General features: G+C 49.7%; 1 protein-coding gene across 1 annotated transcript in view; it reads right to left on the bottom strand.

Annotated features, from left to right (window-relative positions):
* The window catches only part of Podxl (podocalyxin like), a 41,236-nt gene that overhangs the window by 4,858 nt on the left and 18,523 nt on the right, over window positions 1–17,855 (bottom strand). Inside the window, exons 3-8 of the mRNA XM_013125539.2 lie at window positions 4,511–5,140; window positions 2,717–2,940; window positions 2,407–2,478; window positions 589–736; window positions 378–439; window positions 29–196 (exon numbers count right to left, since the gene is read on the bottom strand). Coding sequence (XP_012980993.1) covers window positions 29–196; window positions 378–439; window positions 589–736; window positions 2,407–2,478; window positions 2,717–2,940; window positions 4,511–5,140 — 1,304 coding nt within the window. The remainder of the gene's footprint in view (window positions 1–28; window positions 197–377; window positions 440–588; window positions 737–2,406; window positions 2,479–2,716; window positions 2,941–4,510; window positions 5,141–17,855) is intronic.

Genomic DNA, 17,855 nt, shown 5'->3' with positions numbered 1-17,855 from the left:
GCTCCCTGGCTGAGGACGGAATGCCTACCTGGTCCTTCCTCTGGGAGACGCGCTGGTGGCAGCAGCCATAGAGGGCGGCGACGAGGAGCAGGAAGGAAGCCATGCAGACGATGGTGATAATGAGTGGCAGGCTGAAGCGGTCCTCGTTGGCTTCTGGTGGTCCTTCCCGCCCCAGCATCATGTCACTGACCCCCGCCTGGCCGAGAAACACAACTTGAATGACAGAGAACCAAGTTCGGGCCTCTTGGCTCCACCCCGCCCTTCCAGGCGGGTCCTTCGCCCCTGTGCTACCACTGGCTGTGTCGACTCATCTGGGCCTAAGGATCACAGCGCGCTTCTACACCAGAGGCCACTGGACTCGGGACAAAGCTACTCACCTCTCTCAGGTCATCCCATTTGTCCTTCAAACGCTCAAACACGACTTCAGGAGAAAGCTTCGCTGTGGGGGAGAGGGAGAGACTGCTGCCTCCGGCGTCCGGCCCAGAGGGCCACAGAGGGGAGGATGGCTCCTGGGATGGCGCCTGGCGCCACCCACCCCCAGGCCAGGTCTTTCTGTCACACTCCCGCCCACACAGGCCCCCCACTCACTCTCGATAATGACTCTCTTCACGGCCACCGCCCGACTCTCCAGAACAGGGGCCACCTGTAGAGTGCACTGGTCTTGAGCGGGCTTGAAGGAGGCTTTCACTGAATGGCACAGCAGTTCCACGAGCTTCTCATCCGGGGGGCCCCCTTCCTGCGGTTCAAGAGAGCACAGGTGATCCCCAAGGCTGCGACAACAGCTGGGGCTCCTGAGGCTGCCCCTCCTCCCGTCAGTCCGCTCCGTATTTTCACCGGCGCTGCCAGGGATCAAGTTTTGCATTTTCCTCCTTAGCCTCTATACCGGCTTCAGCTTCTCCCATGCCCTCAGCCTGTGTGTGTTGTCCGTGAGTCACCTCTCCCAGGCTCCTTTTCCTCCCGAGAGCTCTCCCTGGGGGCTCTGCAGTGGCAGGTCTCGGCTGGGAGTGGGCTAAACCAGCGTGCGGCACCTCATTACTGCCGCAGTTCAAACCTACTGTCCCCTAGCCCCCGGTGTCCATTGTGCTCAGGTGGGAAGGCCGCACAGCTCTCCAAGACAGAAAATACCCCCAGATAGTGGCCCTGTTCCCATCCATAAGCTATGGCCAGAAACAGGCTGACAGAGAGTAAGGCACACTGAATGGCAGTGTGGGGTTCTGGGGCTGTCCATTGGGTTGCTCACACAGACCTAAGCGGAAAGAACACGGAAATGTGGCTGATGGTGGGGTGTGGGGATGATGGTGTGGTGTGGGGGCTCATGGTGGGGTGTGGAGTGTGGGTGTGGGGTGTGGGCCTCTAGTCATTCCTGCCAGGTCAGGGCGTGCACGCGCTGTTTCCTTTCCTGACTCCGGATGAGATCTGGACCCCAGCTGCCTTCAGGTCTCCTCATGCCACCTACACTTTCCATGTGTAGTTTCCCAGGAGAACTTGACTCCATCACCGGGAGTGGCTCCAACACTTTCGACCTTCCTTCCCTATAAAAGGGGAGGGATGCTTCCCACCAACTACAGACTAGCCTAAACATCATCCCAGGGGCAATTTCAGTGCTATCCCTGTTTTCTCCTGAACGTCTGATGGCTAAACTCCCACCTCTATAGTTCATTCTACAAGTGTCCTCAGAACAGAACCCCTGGGAGAAAATAACAGCAGAGCCCAAGGTCTCCATCCTAGAGAGGAGCCATCAAGCCCTGCTCAGTCCTTGCTCCCAGGAGCGGCTGCAAAAATGGGCACCGGCCAGGAGAGGGCAGCAACAAGCCAGCCACTGCCTGTACGGAGGAGGTCAGCGACTGTGCTGTGCAGCCTAACGGAGCCCTGGGCCCCAGAAGCCTGGCAACGTGAAGGGAGCTGCATACATTGTCACACCCTCTTACACATGCAAGGGTCCAGGAAATCTGAAACCACGATCAGGACGAGGGTCATTAGTCAGGACTTAACTCTTTTCTGACGCACTGGAGATCAAATCCTCGCACGTGCTAGCCAAAATTTATCTCTAGACCTCAAATATATATAGGTACTCTGTAGCCAACCCTGACTCCGGCCCTCCTGCCTCAGCTTCTTAAGTAGCTGAAATTATAGTCCTGAGCCACATGGCCCAGCCAAACCTACAAATACCACACACACACACACACACACACACACACACACACACACACACACACACACACACACACACACACACAGCCACAGGAACTGCCACCAGGGTCTCCCGACTCTCAGACTACCTGGCGCATCAAAACTCAAGGGGACTGCGCCTGGAACAGTCCGTGTGCAGGGCCTGGCTTAGAGGAAGCAGTCCATGCACTGCGGCGGGACGGAGGGGTGGGCTCCGGCTCGGGCGTGTGTACTCACACAAAGGCTGGCTCCTGTGAGGTTCAGGATGAGTAGTTCCTCACTGGGCGTTATGGCGGCATCACATTGTAGCTGGAAGAGGTCAGAAGATGGAGGGTCAGGCACAAAGTCAGCTGATCTTTGATTCTCCCCTTGGTGGGAGTGAGTGACAAGGGGAGGGACACACGGAATGGTGAGGGCGTGGCCGGTCGGTTTCAGAGCCAGGGAAGTACCTGGCTGCGCAGACCGGAAGTGCCCAGCTGGGGCCCCGCGTGGGGCAGAGGAGCACATCCCTCGAGTCTGGGCTTATCCCATCTGCTGCTAGAATTACCTTGTAATCCCTACGAGTCCAGATGGGGGAGGGTGTGCTGCGCCCTTGAGGGGCTGTTGGAGTCCAATTAGAGCTGGAGTGTGTGAACGCCTGGGTAGTAGGCGTGATCTCTGTTCCCACCGGAGACCCTGTAGTCTGCCGTGGTGTGGATAAAGGCAGGGTAGAGAAGCCGGGCGTCTGGCTGGTGACGGGAGGAGGAGTCCCTTTGGAGGTGCCCGGCGATGCTGGAACAGACAGAGCAAAGGCTGAAGACAGCAGCCGCACCTGCCACACAAGCCGAAGCCGGCGGCTATGGAGGAACGCAAGGCAGGAATCAAGAACTGGGTGCTGGGCCGTGGTACACAATGAGTCACTCTGAGAAGGTAAGGACCGAGCAGAGGCCACAGACATGATGGCATAGCTAACCTACCCGAGCCACAGGCTACAGCTAACATACACAGGGCACTTGCTTTGGGGGACGGGGGGATTTCAGAGACACTGGCTCTTTTAGGATGGAACTTCACAGCCCCCTACTTATCAACAAGGTAACCGAGACTCCGTGACTCATCCAAGGTCACGTAACACAGCTGGGCGTGTGGGGGATTTGAACCCTGAGCCTGTGCACCTGCTACAGGGTGTGGCCACTGTCTCCCAGCTCATGCGCAGCAGCTGAGTCAGAATTTTAAGGCTCCTGAGCTGGTCACACATTCTGACACCCATGTGCCTAGTTAAGACTGGCACTTTAAAAATAAGTGAGCGAAGGGAGATAAAAATGGGATGGTGGTGGCGCACGCCTTTAATCCCAGCACTTGGGAGGCTGAGGCAGGCAGATCTCTGTGAGTTCCAGGACAGGCCTCATAGCATAGCAAGTTCCTTCTTGGTCAGACAGTCTCAGGAAAAGAAGGAAAGGAGGGAGGTAGAGAGGGGAGGAGGGGAGGAAGATAGACAACATCAGTATACATGACACACCACAGGTCCTGAAAGCAGGCAAGCCCTGCTTTTCCGCCATATGGGTCCCTGGGATCCAACTCAGGTCATCAGGTTAAGACAGCAAATGCTTTTCCTAACTAGGCCATGCACTGGCCTTTATTTATTTATTTATTTATTTATTTATTTATTTCCATTTATTTGAAAACGTGTTTCTCATGGTGGGTTGCTATCAAACAGGTCTGGCAAGCACTGTTCTAGAGTTTTCCAAGCCCCCACCACCACAACCACATAAGGTTCTGGCTTGGTTGAGTCCATGCATTGCCAGCCTCAGTCATTGCTAAAAAGGGGGCCCATGGACTGATAAAGGCAGAAGACACGCAGTGTTTAAAATGCAACGTACACCTCTAAATGCCAGCCAAGCTATAGTATGGGAAAAATGCACTGCCAAGTTTCTCTGTCTTTTCTAACATTTCTTTTCTGTGTATTAGTGTTTCACCTGCATATTTTGTCTAAGGATCATGTGCACGGTGCCCAAAGAGACCACAAGAGGGCGTCGGAGGACTACAGATGGTTGTTAAATGTCACATGGGTGCTGAGACTTGAACCTGAGTCTTCTGTAGGAGCACCCGGTGCTCTGACCCACTGAGCCAGCCTGTCACATTTCTTAAGAAAAACAAAAGCAGCCTTGGCATGGTGGCGCACACCTTTAATCCCAACACTTGAAAGGCAGAGGCAGGCAGATCTCTTGAGGTTGAGGGTGGCCTGCTCTACACAAATCAAGTTCTAGGACAGTCAGGGCTACACAGAGAAACCCTGTCTCAAAAAAACAGACAGACAGACAGACAGACAAACAGACAGACGTGAAAATGCCAAGGAATGACTTACTGTTTGTGGTAGGTTTCCCTGGGGACACGGAGAAGTTGGAGCTGGACACGGAGTCAGAACTGTTGGAAACAACGGTAGAAGGGCTCTCTGTGGTATGTGAAGGAGTAGCTAGAGGCTGGTGAGAGCTTGCTGTGCTGTTTGTTGCAGAGGCAGGAGGAGCCTTTGAGGTAGTTAAGGGGCTGGGAGGCTGGAAGGAAGCTTTGGTGGTTAGATGGCCGCTCCCCTGGGCGGCTGCTGGGGCTGTGGTAACACTGTCGTTCTTGCCTCCAGGGGAGACTGGATGTCCGTCGTTACCAGTGGGGCTGGTGCTACCGGCTGGTGTTATTGTGTTCGTCTTGACATCCTGGGAGCCACTGGGAGGCGTGGTACTGCTGTCACCACTCTGGTTACCACTGGAGCCTGTGGGCGACGTAGAGGCAAGTGTTGGAGATTGGCTTGGGGCGGCTACCCCTTTGGGTGATGTAGTGGCTGGCTGGGCTGGAGAAAGCGTAGTTGTCACTGGGCCACCAGTGGTTTTTGTCAAGGCTGTGCTGCTCTCTGCGGCTGGAGGGTCTTGGTTGCTCGGGACGGTAGGAGAATCTGCTGTGTTGCTTGCAGTTTTGGTCGTAGCAGATGTGCCAGTCGCAGCTGCTGTTGAGGAAGACAACGCGGAATCAAGCCAGGCGTCAGCCAGAGAGTCTGTGGGCCTCAAGCTCATCCCCAATGCATCAGTCCCCACCCATCTCTGGCACTGCCTTGCTGCAGCCTGCATCCTTCATGGGTCTACAGTTACATAGCCCCTCAGGTCCGCCACGCGGCTCTGCCGTCCCCCCACCCCCAGCTGCCCTGCCCTCCAAAAGATTACCCAGACCGATGCTTACTGAACTGCTGACTCTGCAGCAGGTCCTGGCAAGAGCCACATAGCCTTTCCAGGGCAGGCACAGCCCCAGAGGACAAATGGGTGACAGGCTACAGTCACACACATGCTCACAAGGTCCCGCTGTGGGCGGGGCTGGGGAAAAGCAACGTGCCTGGCTGTGTTTAGCTCAGCAGCTTAACTTAGGTGGGGAAAGGGTCAAGAAAGAAAGGCTCTAATGCTTTAAAAGAATGTGTATTGGGGCTGGAGAGGAGGCTCAGAGGTTAAGAGCACTGGCTGCTCTTCCAGAGGTCATGAGTTCAATTCCCAGCAAGCACATGGTGGCTCACAACCATCCGTAATGAGATCTGGCGCCCTCTTCCGGCATGGAGGCATGCACGCATGCATACATACATACATACATACAGGCAGACTTGGTAACTTGAGGAAGAGAGAGTAAAGAGAGGAAATGAGAGGGTAAGGATGGGATGCGCAGAGTGGGGTAGGGGGTGGGGGTGAGGGGTGGGGTGTTACCAGACGGGAGTCAGATGACAGGACAGGCAGTTGTGTTGGTTTCCCATCTCCTGCTGTGATAAGACACCTTGGCCAAAAGCAACTCTGGAGGCAAAGGGGGTTTGTCGTGGACATAAAAGGGATCCTGGTTAAAGTAGGAGCCTAAGGCATCCTATCCACAGTCAAAAGCAAGGAGGATAAAGCATGGGTCCTTGCTTACTGGCTCAGCTAGGACCCTGCCTGGAGATGGTGCTGATGGTGCGTTCCATGATGGGTCTTCTGCATCAGTTAACGGTCAAGACGATCTCCTTCAGACATGCCCACCAGGCCAACTTGATGGAGATAATTAATTACCTCAGTAATGTTCTCTTCACAGATGATTCTAGGCTGTGGTCAAGGTGACAGTTAAGCCAACTTGATCCCTCCCTCGTTAACTTGACACTCAGATGCATCGCTAAGCCGTAACAGCAAAACAGCAACCCTCCACTGACCATTAAGCTAAAAAAGAATGCTGGGTGAACAAGTATCTTCAAACGACAAACAGAACAAAATGTGAAGGTCTCAAGTCAGGGGAGGGGACTAATGGAAGACATGGGTGTGCCCATGGAGCTTAGAGAATGGGGGTGGGCAGCTGAGAACTGTGGGACTTCCGGGGAGTGAGCTGCCCACCCCTAAGAGTTCTGAGAATAGAACAAGGTTCTCTTAAAACGAATATCCTAGTCCAGGTGTGATGATACATGCCTTTAATACCAGCATTTGGGAGGCAGAGGCAGGAGAATACCTGTGAGTTCCAGGCCACCAGCCTGGTTTACAGTTCCATGACAGTCAGAGCTACATAGTGAGACTCCATCTCAAAAAGGAACATACATACATACACACACACACACACACACACACACACACACACACACACACACACACACACATATATATATATATATATCCTAGATCAAACAAGACCTGAGTTCAAAGGACAAACGATGGCCTTTAATCTTATTGACATGTAAAAAGAAGCCATGACACAGGGTGGGAACCCCATGCTTTCACCTTGGTGATCTGCGGGTGACAAGAGAGTCTATCAGTCCTCCAGAGAAATGACCCGTGGCCAGAGGTGTAGAGCTATAGACACTAGAGACAAGAAGAGGTTGGATTCAGGACTGGATTTCCATCAAGTCACTGTGGCCACAAGGGTAAGGAAGAAAACTGGGTACCTATATTGAGGGAGCATCAAGTGGCCTGCTGCAGAGCTAACCAGGTTGCGCCTGAGGAGGGGGTGTGCTTCTCCATTAACAGACAAGATCCCAGTCTCTCTCCTACATACCTCCCTCCTGAGGAGCAGAAGGCAGCATCAGGTATGGTACCATCGGGCCTTATGGGAGCCCAAGGCTGTCAAAAGCCTACTAAGGGGTGGAATTGTGGTAGATGAAGTGGCATTGATGGGATTGGCCACCATATATGACTGAAGGGCACATACAATACAGTTTTATGTTAAAAAAAAAATCAACCCACCCAGGTGTGGTGGTGCACACGTCTCCCGGGAGGCTGGGGCAGGAGGTGGTGAACTCAGACCCCACCTGAGCTACACAGTGAGACCCTGGTTTTCAAACTAAAGCCAGCTAAAGACAAAACAGGACAGGTGTAGAGGAGCATGCTTGTAGCCCTAGCAGGAGAGAGGAGGCAGGGAGATCAGAAGTTCATTGCCTTCTTGGGCTACATAATGAGTCCAGACCAGACAGAGTTTCTGGGCTACTTGAGACCTGGTTTCAACTCTCTCCTGCCACGAACTAACAGATCTAGAGTCATGCTGCGGATTTGGTGGGGCTGGGGGTGGGGGCAATGTATACATGTACCTGTATAGATGCTCATGTGTGCACGTGTCCCTGTCTGAATACCTGTGGAAGCTGACAACCTTGGGCATTGTTCCTCAGGGGCCATCCATCTTGTTTTGGGGGACAAGCTCTCTGCCTGGCTTGGAGCTCACTGATGAGGCTGGCCAGGGTGAAGAGGCAGATTGTTCCTCCTATCCCCGGAGGTGAATCACGTACCAGCAAGGTCACAGGGACAGAGCTTGGTTCCTCATGCTTGCTTTTGCATTTGTTTATTTATTATTATTTTTTAATTTCTTTTGAGGCGGGGTCTCTGTGTACCTGGAACTCATTCTGTAGATCGTCTGCATGGTCACTGCTTTATCTGCTGAAATCCATCTTCCCAGCTCTCTAGGTGCTACACTTCGGGGATGTCCCCTCTTGTAGCTCATACAGCAACCGACAGCTTCATACTTTCTTGACAACTGGAAGCTGCTAAGGAGGTGTCAGCACCAGTGGGGAATTCAGGAATTTAAGAGCTACGGAGGCAGCCGGTGACTTTGGGTGGTTTGACCAAGAATGGCTCCATATGCCCATATAATTGAATACTTGGTGCCGCTATTTGAGAAGGATTGGGAGGTGTGGCCTCATTGGAGTAGGTGTGGCTTTGTTGGAGGAAGTGTGTCACTGGGAGTGAGCTTTGAGGTTTCAGAAACCCATCCCAGGCCGTGTGTGTGTGTGTGTGTGTGTGTGTGTGTGTGTGTGTGTGTGTGTGTGTGTGTGTTCAGGTCAGGATGTAGCTCTCTGCTCTAGCACCAATCTGCATGTCTGCATACCGCCATGCTCTCTGCTATGATGACAATGGACTAATCTCTGAAACTGCAAGCTAGCCCCAGTTAAATGCTTTCTTTTATAAGAGCTGCCATGGTCTTTGAGGTCACTGTGTCTTTTCACAGCCATGGAACACTAAGACTTCTTACAGTGGTAAGCAGCTTCTCAATCTGAACTATGGACATTTTGAACTGGATTCTTCTCTGTTGTAGGCGTTAGAGTGTTCTAACAACATCTCTGGTCTCTGCCCACTAGATAAACAGACACACATACCCACTTCCAACTCTAACAACTCAAGACGCCATGTGCTCCTCTGAGGAATTAATGACTCCTCAGTGAAAACTACCAACTAACATGAAGGAATACCAAATTAATTCCAGAAAGCCCCCACCAACACACAGAATAGTAAGAAGTCAGAGGCCTTCTAAGACCAAAGAAGTTCTGTTTGGCAGCCAAATAACTGAGAAAGAATGAAAGTCAAAAGACTAATCCTGGGCTACCCAATTCCAGTGTTAGTGCAACTGATTACCTCATCTGGACTCTAGCATAGAAACTGATCTTAACATATAGCGTTGTATAGAAATGAACCAGACTATCTATCCATAAACCTCCCTCTCTGATGGCCTTCCCTTCTCAGGAGATCCAATCATTTTCCTGTCTAGCAGGGGGACCACTCATACCTTGTTTAGGGTTCCCAAAATACAAAGGAGGGTGGTAAATGGAGGACGACAATTTTGCTCACCAGGACAGATTTATCAATATAGGTACACAGCCCAAGACCCTGCATTCCATGTGCTGGCTCAAGATACCAGCCCTGGATATCTTGTCATAGGAAGAAAAACTGAATGGGTGATTACATTGCCAAGAACACCCAAGCTGTGTAAGAAGAAACCCAAAGTCTTGGAGAGAGATATTAGTGTTACCAAGAGTCTCAGTTGGAGGGGCTGGGGAGACACTCTGCAAGCATGAGGACCCAAGTCTGGATCTTTAAATTCATGTAAAGATCAATTCAGTATCACGTGTCTGTGATCACAGCATTCCTACAGCGAGATGGACGGTGGAAACAGGGGACCCTGTAAGGCAAGGACCTACACCTGAGGTCGTATGGACGCACACACATATACAAACACACCATAAAGACTTTTAAGATATCAGTTTGACCCCAGCATCATGTATGCCCTTCTCATTTGCACGCTAACTTTGTTCCCTGATAGTTCAAATACCATAACTCTGGGACAAGGCTTGCAACACCTGCCATATGTGCTAAGAAACTTATTGTATCTCTCTAATGAAGACATAGTGTCAATCGTTTAAAAAAGATAAAAATTGTGAGAGCTATGTTGAATGATGTTGGAGAACAACACCTCCTATCTAGTTCCCGGGAGTCAGTGCTCCACAGATAGGTACCTCCAATGGCACTCAGGTCCTTCTCTTAAAGGCGGCTTCATAGGGACATAGATAGACTGCTCCCCAGTTCCAGAGGTCTCAAGCCCACCGTCCCATATTCCCTATGGAGATCTGGGGTAAAAATCTTTCCTTCCCTCTTCCTCACAGTTCTCCTTGGCTGATGGCTGTGTCGCTGCGGCTCTGGGACTCCATCAATGTGTCTTTTTTCCTTGTGTGCCTCTGGTTTTCAGGGGAGGGGAACCTGGAATCCCAACCCCAAGCCTTGTGGGATACCAAGCAAACAACCGACCCCTGGGTGCACTAGTACAGTCTGCTCTACTCGTGAGATTTCGTCGTGATTTGAATACACCTGCCAAGACTGTGCATGCCTCAGGCCGAATTCACAATATTCGAGGTAAGGATTTGAATGTGTCTCTCCGGGAGCTCGCTGTTCTAACTCCCAATCTGCTCTCCCATATCCCACCAAGCCTGTGACAGTTTCTTTAAAACAACAACCGGCCACAGCCTAGAACCCTCTAAAAAAAAAGCCTCAGCTGAGACTGCCTGGGTTAGGCTGGTCTGCAGGCGTGTCTTGACTATTAACTGATGCAGGGAGATACAGCCCACTGTGGGCAGCATCATTCCCTAGACAGGGGGCCAAGCTATATCACACGGGAGAGAGCTGACTTTCATCTCGCTAGGAACAGCCAACAGGAAACAAGGGTGCATTCCTCCCTCCTGACTCATGACTATGGACGTGGTGTCAAACTTTCTGAAGCTCCCAGCTTTGTAACTTCCCTCCAGAGTATGAACTCTTACTCGGAATTGTATGTAAACCAAATAAATTGTCTTCTCCTAAGATTCCTTTTGGTTAGGGTGCATTAGCACAGTAACAGGGATTGAAAGCAGGCTGGTAAAAAGCAGAACTCTCAGTTCCAAGCCCTCATAATCAACTCAGCTTAAACACTGGTGTCAGCCCTGGAGGCTTTAGATAGGTCAGACACAGTGTCAAGTCCTCCTTCGAGGTAGCCTGGGAAGGCCGCTGGCCCACTGGCAGGCACCACTTGACTCTGTGAATAACAGAGACCAGGCTCATTGTTGAGAGTTGTGGTCTCTGGGGATGCTGGGGATACTTTTAGGACTGGGCATGTCAGGGTCCCATCCATCTTCCTCCTGCTTTATTATTTAGTAGCATGTAGAGTTAATGGCAACAAGTACATCTCAGAACTCTGTGCTCCATACCTTGCTTACAGCTAAGCACTGTGTGTGTCAGACAGAGCTCTGATGAAGGCATCTGAGTCCCCACATGCTGCTGCTGCTGCAGCTGCTGGACGCACGGCTTCAGGGAGCACGCACACACTTAGAACGTCTGTGTGGCAGCCACGTGGTCGTGAGCCCATGGAGCAGCCATGAGGTGACGGAGAAAGAATGGGCAACATACGAGCTCTGGGGACCACTGGAGTCAGACAGGCAGTCCCACCCTGGCCACAGTCCAGGCAGGCTGGCTTCTTTTTCCTTTCCTGCTCCGTTATAAACCACGGGCTTTAACCCTTCAGATACCGCCTGTGAAGCTGCTCACGAGTTCACCTCAGTAGAAGCCTCAGACAGACAGGGTTTGGAGGGTAAGAACATGAAACGCACTAGGCAAAGCCTTGGCTGCTGAAGAAGTCTCTCTTCCAGCTCTCCTACCCGTTCTCCCCTTATAGGCTATGATCCTGTAGCAGCCCACCCTTGGGTGGTATCAGCATGACATTATCTAGAAGAAGGCTAGACATGAGCACCCAACGAGCTGATGACGGATGGAGAACTAGCCTCTCCTAGGGACCACTGGGAAAGCCACCGTGGGACTTAACACACTAAGGATGGGCCCTCACTGCCATTACCCTGATCTTTCTTAGGACTGAGTAAATTTTTGTTTAAACTTTGTGGTGCCGGGAATGGAACCCAAGACCTGTAATTTGATCATGAAAACTAAAAAAGAAAAAAAGAAAGGATAAACTAATGGTGATAAAAATAAAAATCAAGGAAACTGAAACGAAAATACAACAGCAACACCAAACGCACAAAATATGTTTGTTTTGATTGGGTTCCACTACGTAGCCAAGGCTAGCCTCAAACTTACCATCTTCCTGCCTTATCCACTCGAGTATCTGGGATTACCACTGGGCAACACCATGCCCAACAAGAAAAGGATAACTAAAAACTAATGACGACACCACCAGGGTGCTCCAGCGGCTAAAGCCCAACATCTAAGAAGGATCAAGGACACTGCACAAAGCCACACCCCCAAGCCACAGTTTCCTGAGTGGGGCTTAATCAGAACATCAGAGAAGGTCCCCTCCCCTGCCTCACAATGGCAGCAAGGGCTTTAACAATGGAATGATGGGGAAGTTGAAAAAGGCAGGCTCCTAGCGGCAGGGGAAAAAAAAAAACTACAGGCACTAGAGATGGCTCAACAGATTATAGCACTTGTTGCTCTTGCAGAGAACCTGGGTCCAATTCCCAGACCCACATGGTGGCTCACATCCATCCATAACTCCAGTTTTGGAGGACTCTGTGGGCACCAGGCATGCACGTGATAACACACATATATGCAGGCGAAACATATATATATATATATATATATATATATATATATATATATAAATCTAAAATAATGATGCTGCTTTTAAAGACCTACAGCTATGCAGGGAGACAAGCAGGCATTTCTGGAGTACTCCCCAGCCTCTAGTGAACCAACGGTATCCATAGCAACAACAGATTTTTAAACTCAACCCTGCTGGACCAACACAACTTTTACACCAAAGGCTTGGCAGGAAAAAAGCTCCGATGTTGCCTATGGCAACCGGGCATCTACTACTGTCCAGGACATTTTCTGTGATGTGGCTGGCTTTACCCTCCTTTTTGTCAAGCTATTATTCTCTGTTCTGTCTCCTTCATACTTCATCCCTGCTGTAGGTCATGCCCGCACAGTATTTCACTCGATGGTTCCACTGTGTTTTCTTCATTCATCATCATTCATTCTGTACTATGTGGACTGCCAGTCTCCTGCGAACAATGTTTCCGGGAACATTTGTGTTCCCTAAGTTTTTATGTGAATGCATGTTTCCATCTCTCTAAGAGTGAAAATGCCGAGCTGTACGGACACCCCACATCTAGCATCATGATAAGCTGCCAAAGGATTTTTCCAAAGCTGCCCAATTTATGTAGTTTTTCTAGATCCTCACCAAGTCTATCTGTCTTTGTTATGACAGCCACTTGGACAGTCATGGAATGGCAGCTCTGTGGTTTTACCTAAGGATTAACCAAAAACATGACACCTAAAAATGACAGCACTCTGTGACCAAGTGGGATCTGTCGTGGACAGCTCAGAATTAAAAAAAAAGAAAGAAACAAAACTCACCATATTAACAAAATACAAGCCCGATTTACTTTCTAAGGTGTATTTGATGCAATTGTGTGTACATGTGTGTAAGCATACGCATATGTAAGTGCAGGTGGCTGCTGGCGTCCACAAGAGGGCATGGGATCCCTGGAGCTGGCTTTGTGAGCTGCCTGGGTCGAGGCATGCACTCTGCAAGTGCTCTAACCCTGCACCATCTCTCCAGGCCCCTCTTACGGTGTATGTAAGTGAACTAGGAACGGAAGGGAGCTTCCCTTACCTAATAAATGACATCTCCAAGTAAGCTTTTGGCTTGCAGAAACTGGGAGAGACTGGCTGAGGGCTTTGTGAAAAACAAAGCTGTCCCTTCTCACCGCACTAATGGAGCAGGAGACCCATGGGGGGGGGCATCTAAAATAACAAAAAGAGCAGGGCAGTATGCACAGGCACACAATCCAAACACTCAGTAGGCTGAGGCAGGAGACTGCTGAGACTCTGAGACCAGTGTGGACCAGAGTGAGACCCTGCTCCTCCAAAAGAAAAAAATAAAATGTAAGAAAAGGGAAAAAAATTGCCAAAAAATATATCAACAGAAAACAAACACTTACGATGCTCAGCACTAGTCATGAGGCAAATCCAAACTAAATTCACAACGCACCATTACATATCTACTAGGACTGCTGAAAGCAAAGGTTAAAAGTGAACTCCATGCACTGTAGAAATGCAAATTAGGTCAGCACTCTGGAAAGCAGGCTAGTCGTTTATCTTATTACTATTATTATTTGTGGAACTGACAGTTGAACCCAGGGACCTGAATATGCTAGGTAAGGGCTATTTCCACAGACCTTTTTTGTTTTTAACTTCTTTTTTTTTTTTTACATGTTTATCATTTATTTGTGTGCCTGAGTGTGCAGGCACATTATACACCACACAGCACGTGCGGCGGTCAGAGGACAATGCTCAGAATCTGGCCCCTCCTTCTACATGTTGGCTCAGGGACTGAACTCAGTATGTCAGGCTTGGCAGCGAGTGCCTTTACCCACTGAGCCACCTAGATGAACCGCCTGTTTTTTTTAAAAGCAGTGTCTCAATACATAGTCCGGGCTTCCTTAACCCTGTGACCTTCCTTTCTTCATATTCAGAGTGCTAACATTGCTGATATGCATCAGCACACCGGCATAAATATATAACACGCAGAAGCATATATTTATACACATACACATGAGCATATACAAAATTACATACATAAATAAGTTCATATACATAAGTACACATACACATGTGTACATATATTTACGTTTTTTTCATGAAAAAGCCAGAAGGCTATAATAGTGTGTGAGTTCACCAATGTGATATAAAGAAGAAGCCTGAAGACGGATGGGTGGCCACAGAGGCTGAGGAAGGGGAGCCTCTATGCAAGGTTATTTGGGGCACCTGAGGCACTGCGGTGATGATGGACGGGCGCCTCAGAGAAGTGGCGCTCCTTGATGCAAATTGTGGAAAACAAACCAAGCGGGATGCTAAAGAAGTCTAGGCAAATAGAGTTAGCTATATTCCAAACCCACCACACAGCCTCGCTGCTCTCTGCAGCAAGAACTCGGGTTGTGTGTGTTTTCTGTGCTGTTTAATCACTGTACAGGTAAAATAGGTTTGAAATTCACAACCAACGCCCTCGTTTGCAACACACTTTTACCACTTAAAAAGCAAACTCCACTGTTCTTTAGAGAGTTTAGTCAAACGCTACTGTTCAAGGGGTTGCCAACAAGCAAGAGAGGGTTGGAATGGAGAGGCCAAACAAAGCCTCGAGTCCAGAGATGTCAGTATGAACTCATGTCTTCCCATCTACTGTGCCAGGGTGTGAGTCTGGAAGTCAGAGGACAACTTGCAGGCATCATTTCTCTCCTTCCACCGTGTGAGCTCCAGGAATCAAACTCAGCTTGGCCTCTTGTCAGCTCCTGAGTTCACGTTTTAGCGTATGCACAGACAGACCGGCTTCTCTGTCCCCTGCAGCACCTAGAAGCTGTGACAAAGCAGCAGCTCACGGGTCCAGACTGTGCCTCGTGCCATCCTCCAAGAGCGAGCACCAGGGCTCCTCAGGACATGACCGTGTGTCTACTGCTGACAGAGGGGCACGCAGGCAGAGCCTGGCACATCTTGGAATGCCAGGAAGTAAGAGGGTGTGAAAGAAAATAAAAACCAAAGAGCAAGTCAAAACGACAGAAACCAGCTAAATGAGGGATCTGCCTGAAAGTCCCCTGACAGCCAAACATGAGCCATTTGAGACTTCTCAGCAATCACTGCTTCAGGACAAGTACCCAGGAATGGGTTCTGATGGAGGTGAATCCTAAGGAAAGAAAGAACAAATCCCTAAGGATTCCAAAGAGTCCAGTCACCCTCCTCCAAGGTCTCTAAAAGGAAACCCGATAGAAAAGACGTGTACAGACACCATGCTTCAGACAATCTCCCCCCCCCCCAAAGGCTTGTGTTGGATGCTTGGTTCCCAGATCAAACAGGTCACCAGGTGATCAGGGGTGTGTCCTGTCAAGTCTCCTCTCTCCTCTCTCAAGTTCTGCCTCACTACCATCTCAGACTCACAGAGCCAAGTGACTATGGACCCCTCTGAAACTGTGAGCAGAAATAAACATTGCTTCCTTTAAGCTGTTTTTCTTGAGTATTTCCTTACAACAGAAAGCCACCAACACAAGAAATTTCACAGGGGGAAAAAGGCACATATAACCCCTTTACATCAAGAAACGCTAAGGAAATGCAAAATAAAAGGAGGGTTTGTCACTTCCTCCCCTCCAAAGCAGTAAAACTCGTAAAGCCAGACAACCGGTAGCCAGAATGTAAATAAAGGAGAGAAGACAGCACAAAAGTAAATTCTCTTTGCAACCCAGAACCAAGTTCTGACACAGGTACAAAGGAATTTGATGCAAAGACCGCTCAAAATGATGGTGGTATTGTTGATGAGGTTAGCTCTAAGACTGAAGAGCTGGCCTCTCTTGAAAAGCATATGGACTAGTGAGAACTGGCCCAAATACTTCACAAAACAGTACTGTGCTATCAAGTAAGGCCAGGCATGCACAAATCTCTCAACCTGTAACTTTTGATCGTACAATGTGATGCTTACCCTAGAGAGGCCATAAAAGTCTGTTTTTACATTGGCCCCATATAGACAAGAAACAAATGCTTATCAACTGAGTTTGTAATAAATAAGTTGTGACTGTGTGTGATAGAACAGAAACATGAGGGGACTACGTTTACATTTATAAGTATTAATTCAATAAAAAGTAAGTCAAGAAGACTCCTTATTTGAAAGACAGCACAATAGCAAGCTCCCAGTGTCCCGACCAGCATCACTAGGCTGCAACAGTAGGACTCAGATTAAGGTCCACTTAGGCTACATAGAGAGACCATGTCCCAAAGGCAAGCAAAAAGAACACTTACTTGATTATAAAATTCAAAATTTAGCTGGGTGGTGGTGGCACACGCCTTTAATCCCAGCACTCGGGAGGCAGAGGCAGGCGGATCTCTGTGAGTTCGAGACCAGCCTGGTCTACAAGAGCTAGTTTCAGGACAGCCTCCAAAGCCACAGAGAAACCCTGTCTTGAAAGACCAAAAAAAAATTTTTTTTAAATTGCCAAAATGCATCCTTAGGGATAGATGCGGAAAATATTGCTTAGCTTTACAGAGAATTCAATGCTGAATTTTGGGGTAGTCATCACCCCAAACAAACAAAAAAACCTACTACAAGAGTAGTTCTCAAGCCCTTAGCCAGTCAAAACTCCAGGAGGGTTTTTTCAAAATACCAGTGGGTACAGCGGCCATGGGAGAAATGGATTGAGTGTGACAATCTGCCTGCTCCTCGGGTCCCCACTGACTGATGCTACTGGCCAGAAGACCACACTCTCAGAAGCATTGTACTAGACAAACAACGTGATTGCTGGGTAGCATTCTGTGCCAAAGTAAAGCACGGTGCATCAGTGTAAGATGAACGCAGTCGGCCAGTATGCCTCTGCTCTAGAGGTCAGTTGCTTAGAAGTTGGAGGGGAAAGTGTACGGGTAGGATGGCCTGGAAAGGGGGGAATGGAGAAGATGGGGCCCATGATGGTGGACTAGTCCAACCCAGAGCGACTAAAGAGAAAAATAGATGCTAGACTTCAGTCTACGTGAGTGACGTGGGTCTATGGTCAGCCCTCTCGAGTCAGGCGGGGCTGGAGATGGCTCAGTGATTAAGACCACTTGCTGCCCTTGCAGTGGCCCTGGGTTCGGTTCCCAGTACCCACAAGGTGACTCACAACCATCTCTAACTCCAGTTCTAACCTCCAGGGGCACCAGACACGCGCAGGATGCGCATCCATGCCGGCACATAAAATCAATCTAAAGCGAAGAAAGACAGACAGACTTCCAACCCCAGTGATGAAGCAACACGAACGGCCCTGAGTCTGGGTGACTTGAAGCATAGGGAAGGATCCACGCAGGCTGTGTGCAAAGCAAATGCTACGCCACGTGACACGTGACTCCACAGAGTGGAGGAGGGGCGGGGTCCTAGCGCCAACCTTCTACAGGTACCAAAGACGACTCTGCAAATGA

Source organism: Mesocricetus auratus, unplaced genomic scaffold (genome assembly GCF_017639785.1).
Source record: "Mesocricetus auratus isolate SY011 unplaced genomic scaffold, BCM_Maur_2.0 Super-Scaffold_100019, whole genome shotgun sequence".
Classification (NCBI taxonomy): Eukaryota; Metazoa; Chordata; class Mammalia; order Rodentia; family Cricetidae; genus Mesocricetus; species Mesocricetus auratus.
This window is presented reverse-complemented; position numbering and strand designations above follow the sequence as displayed.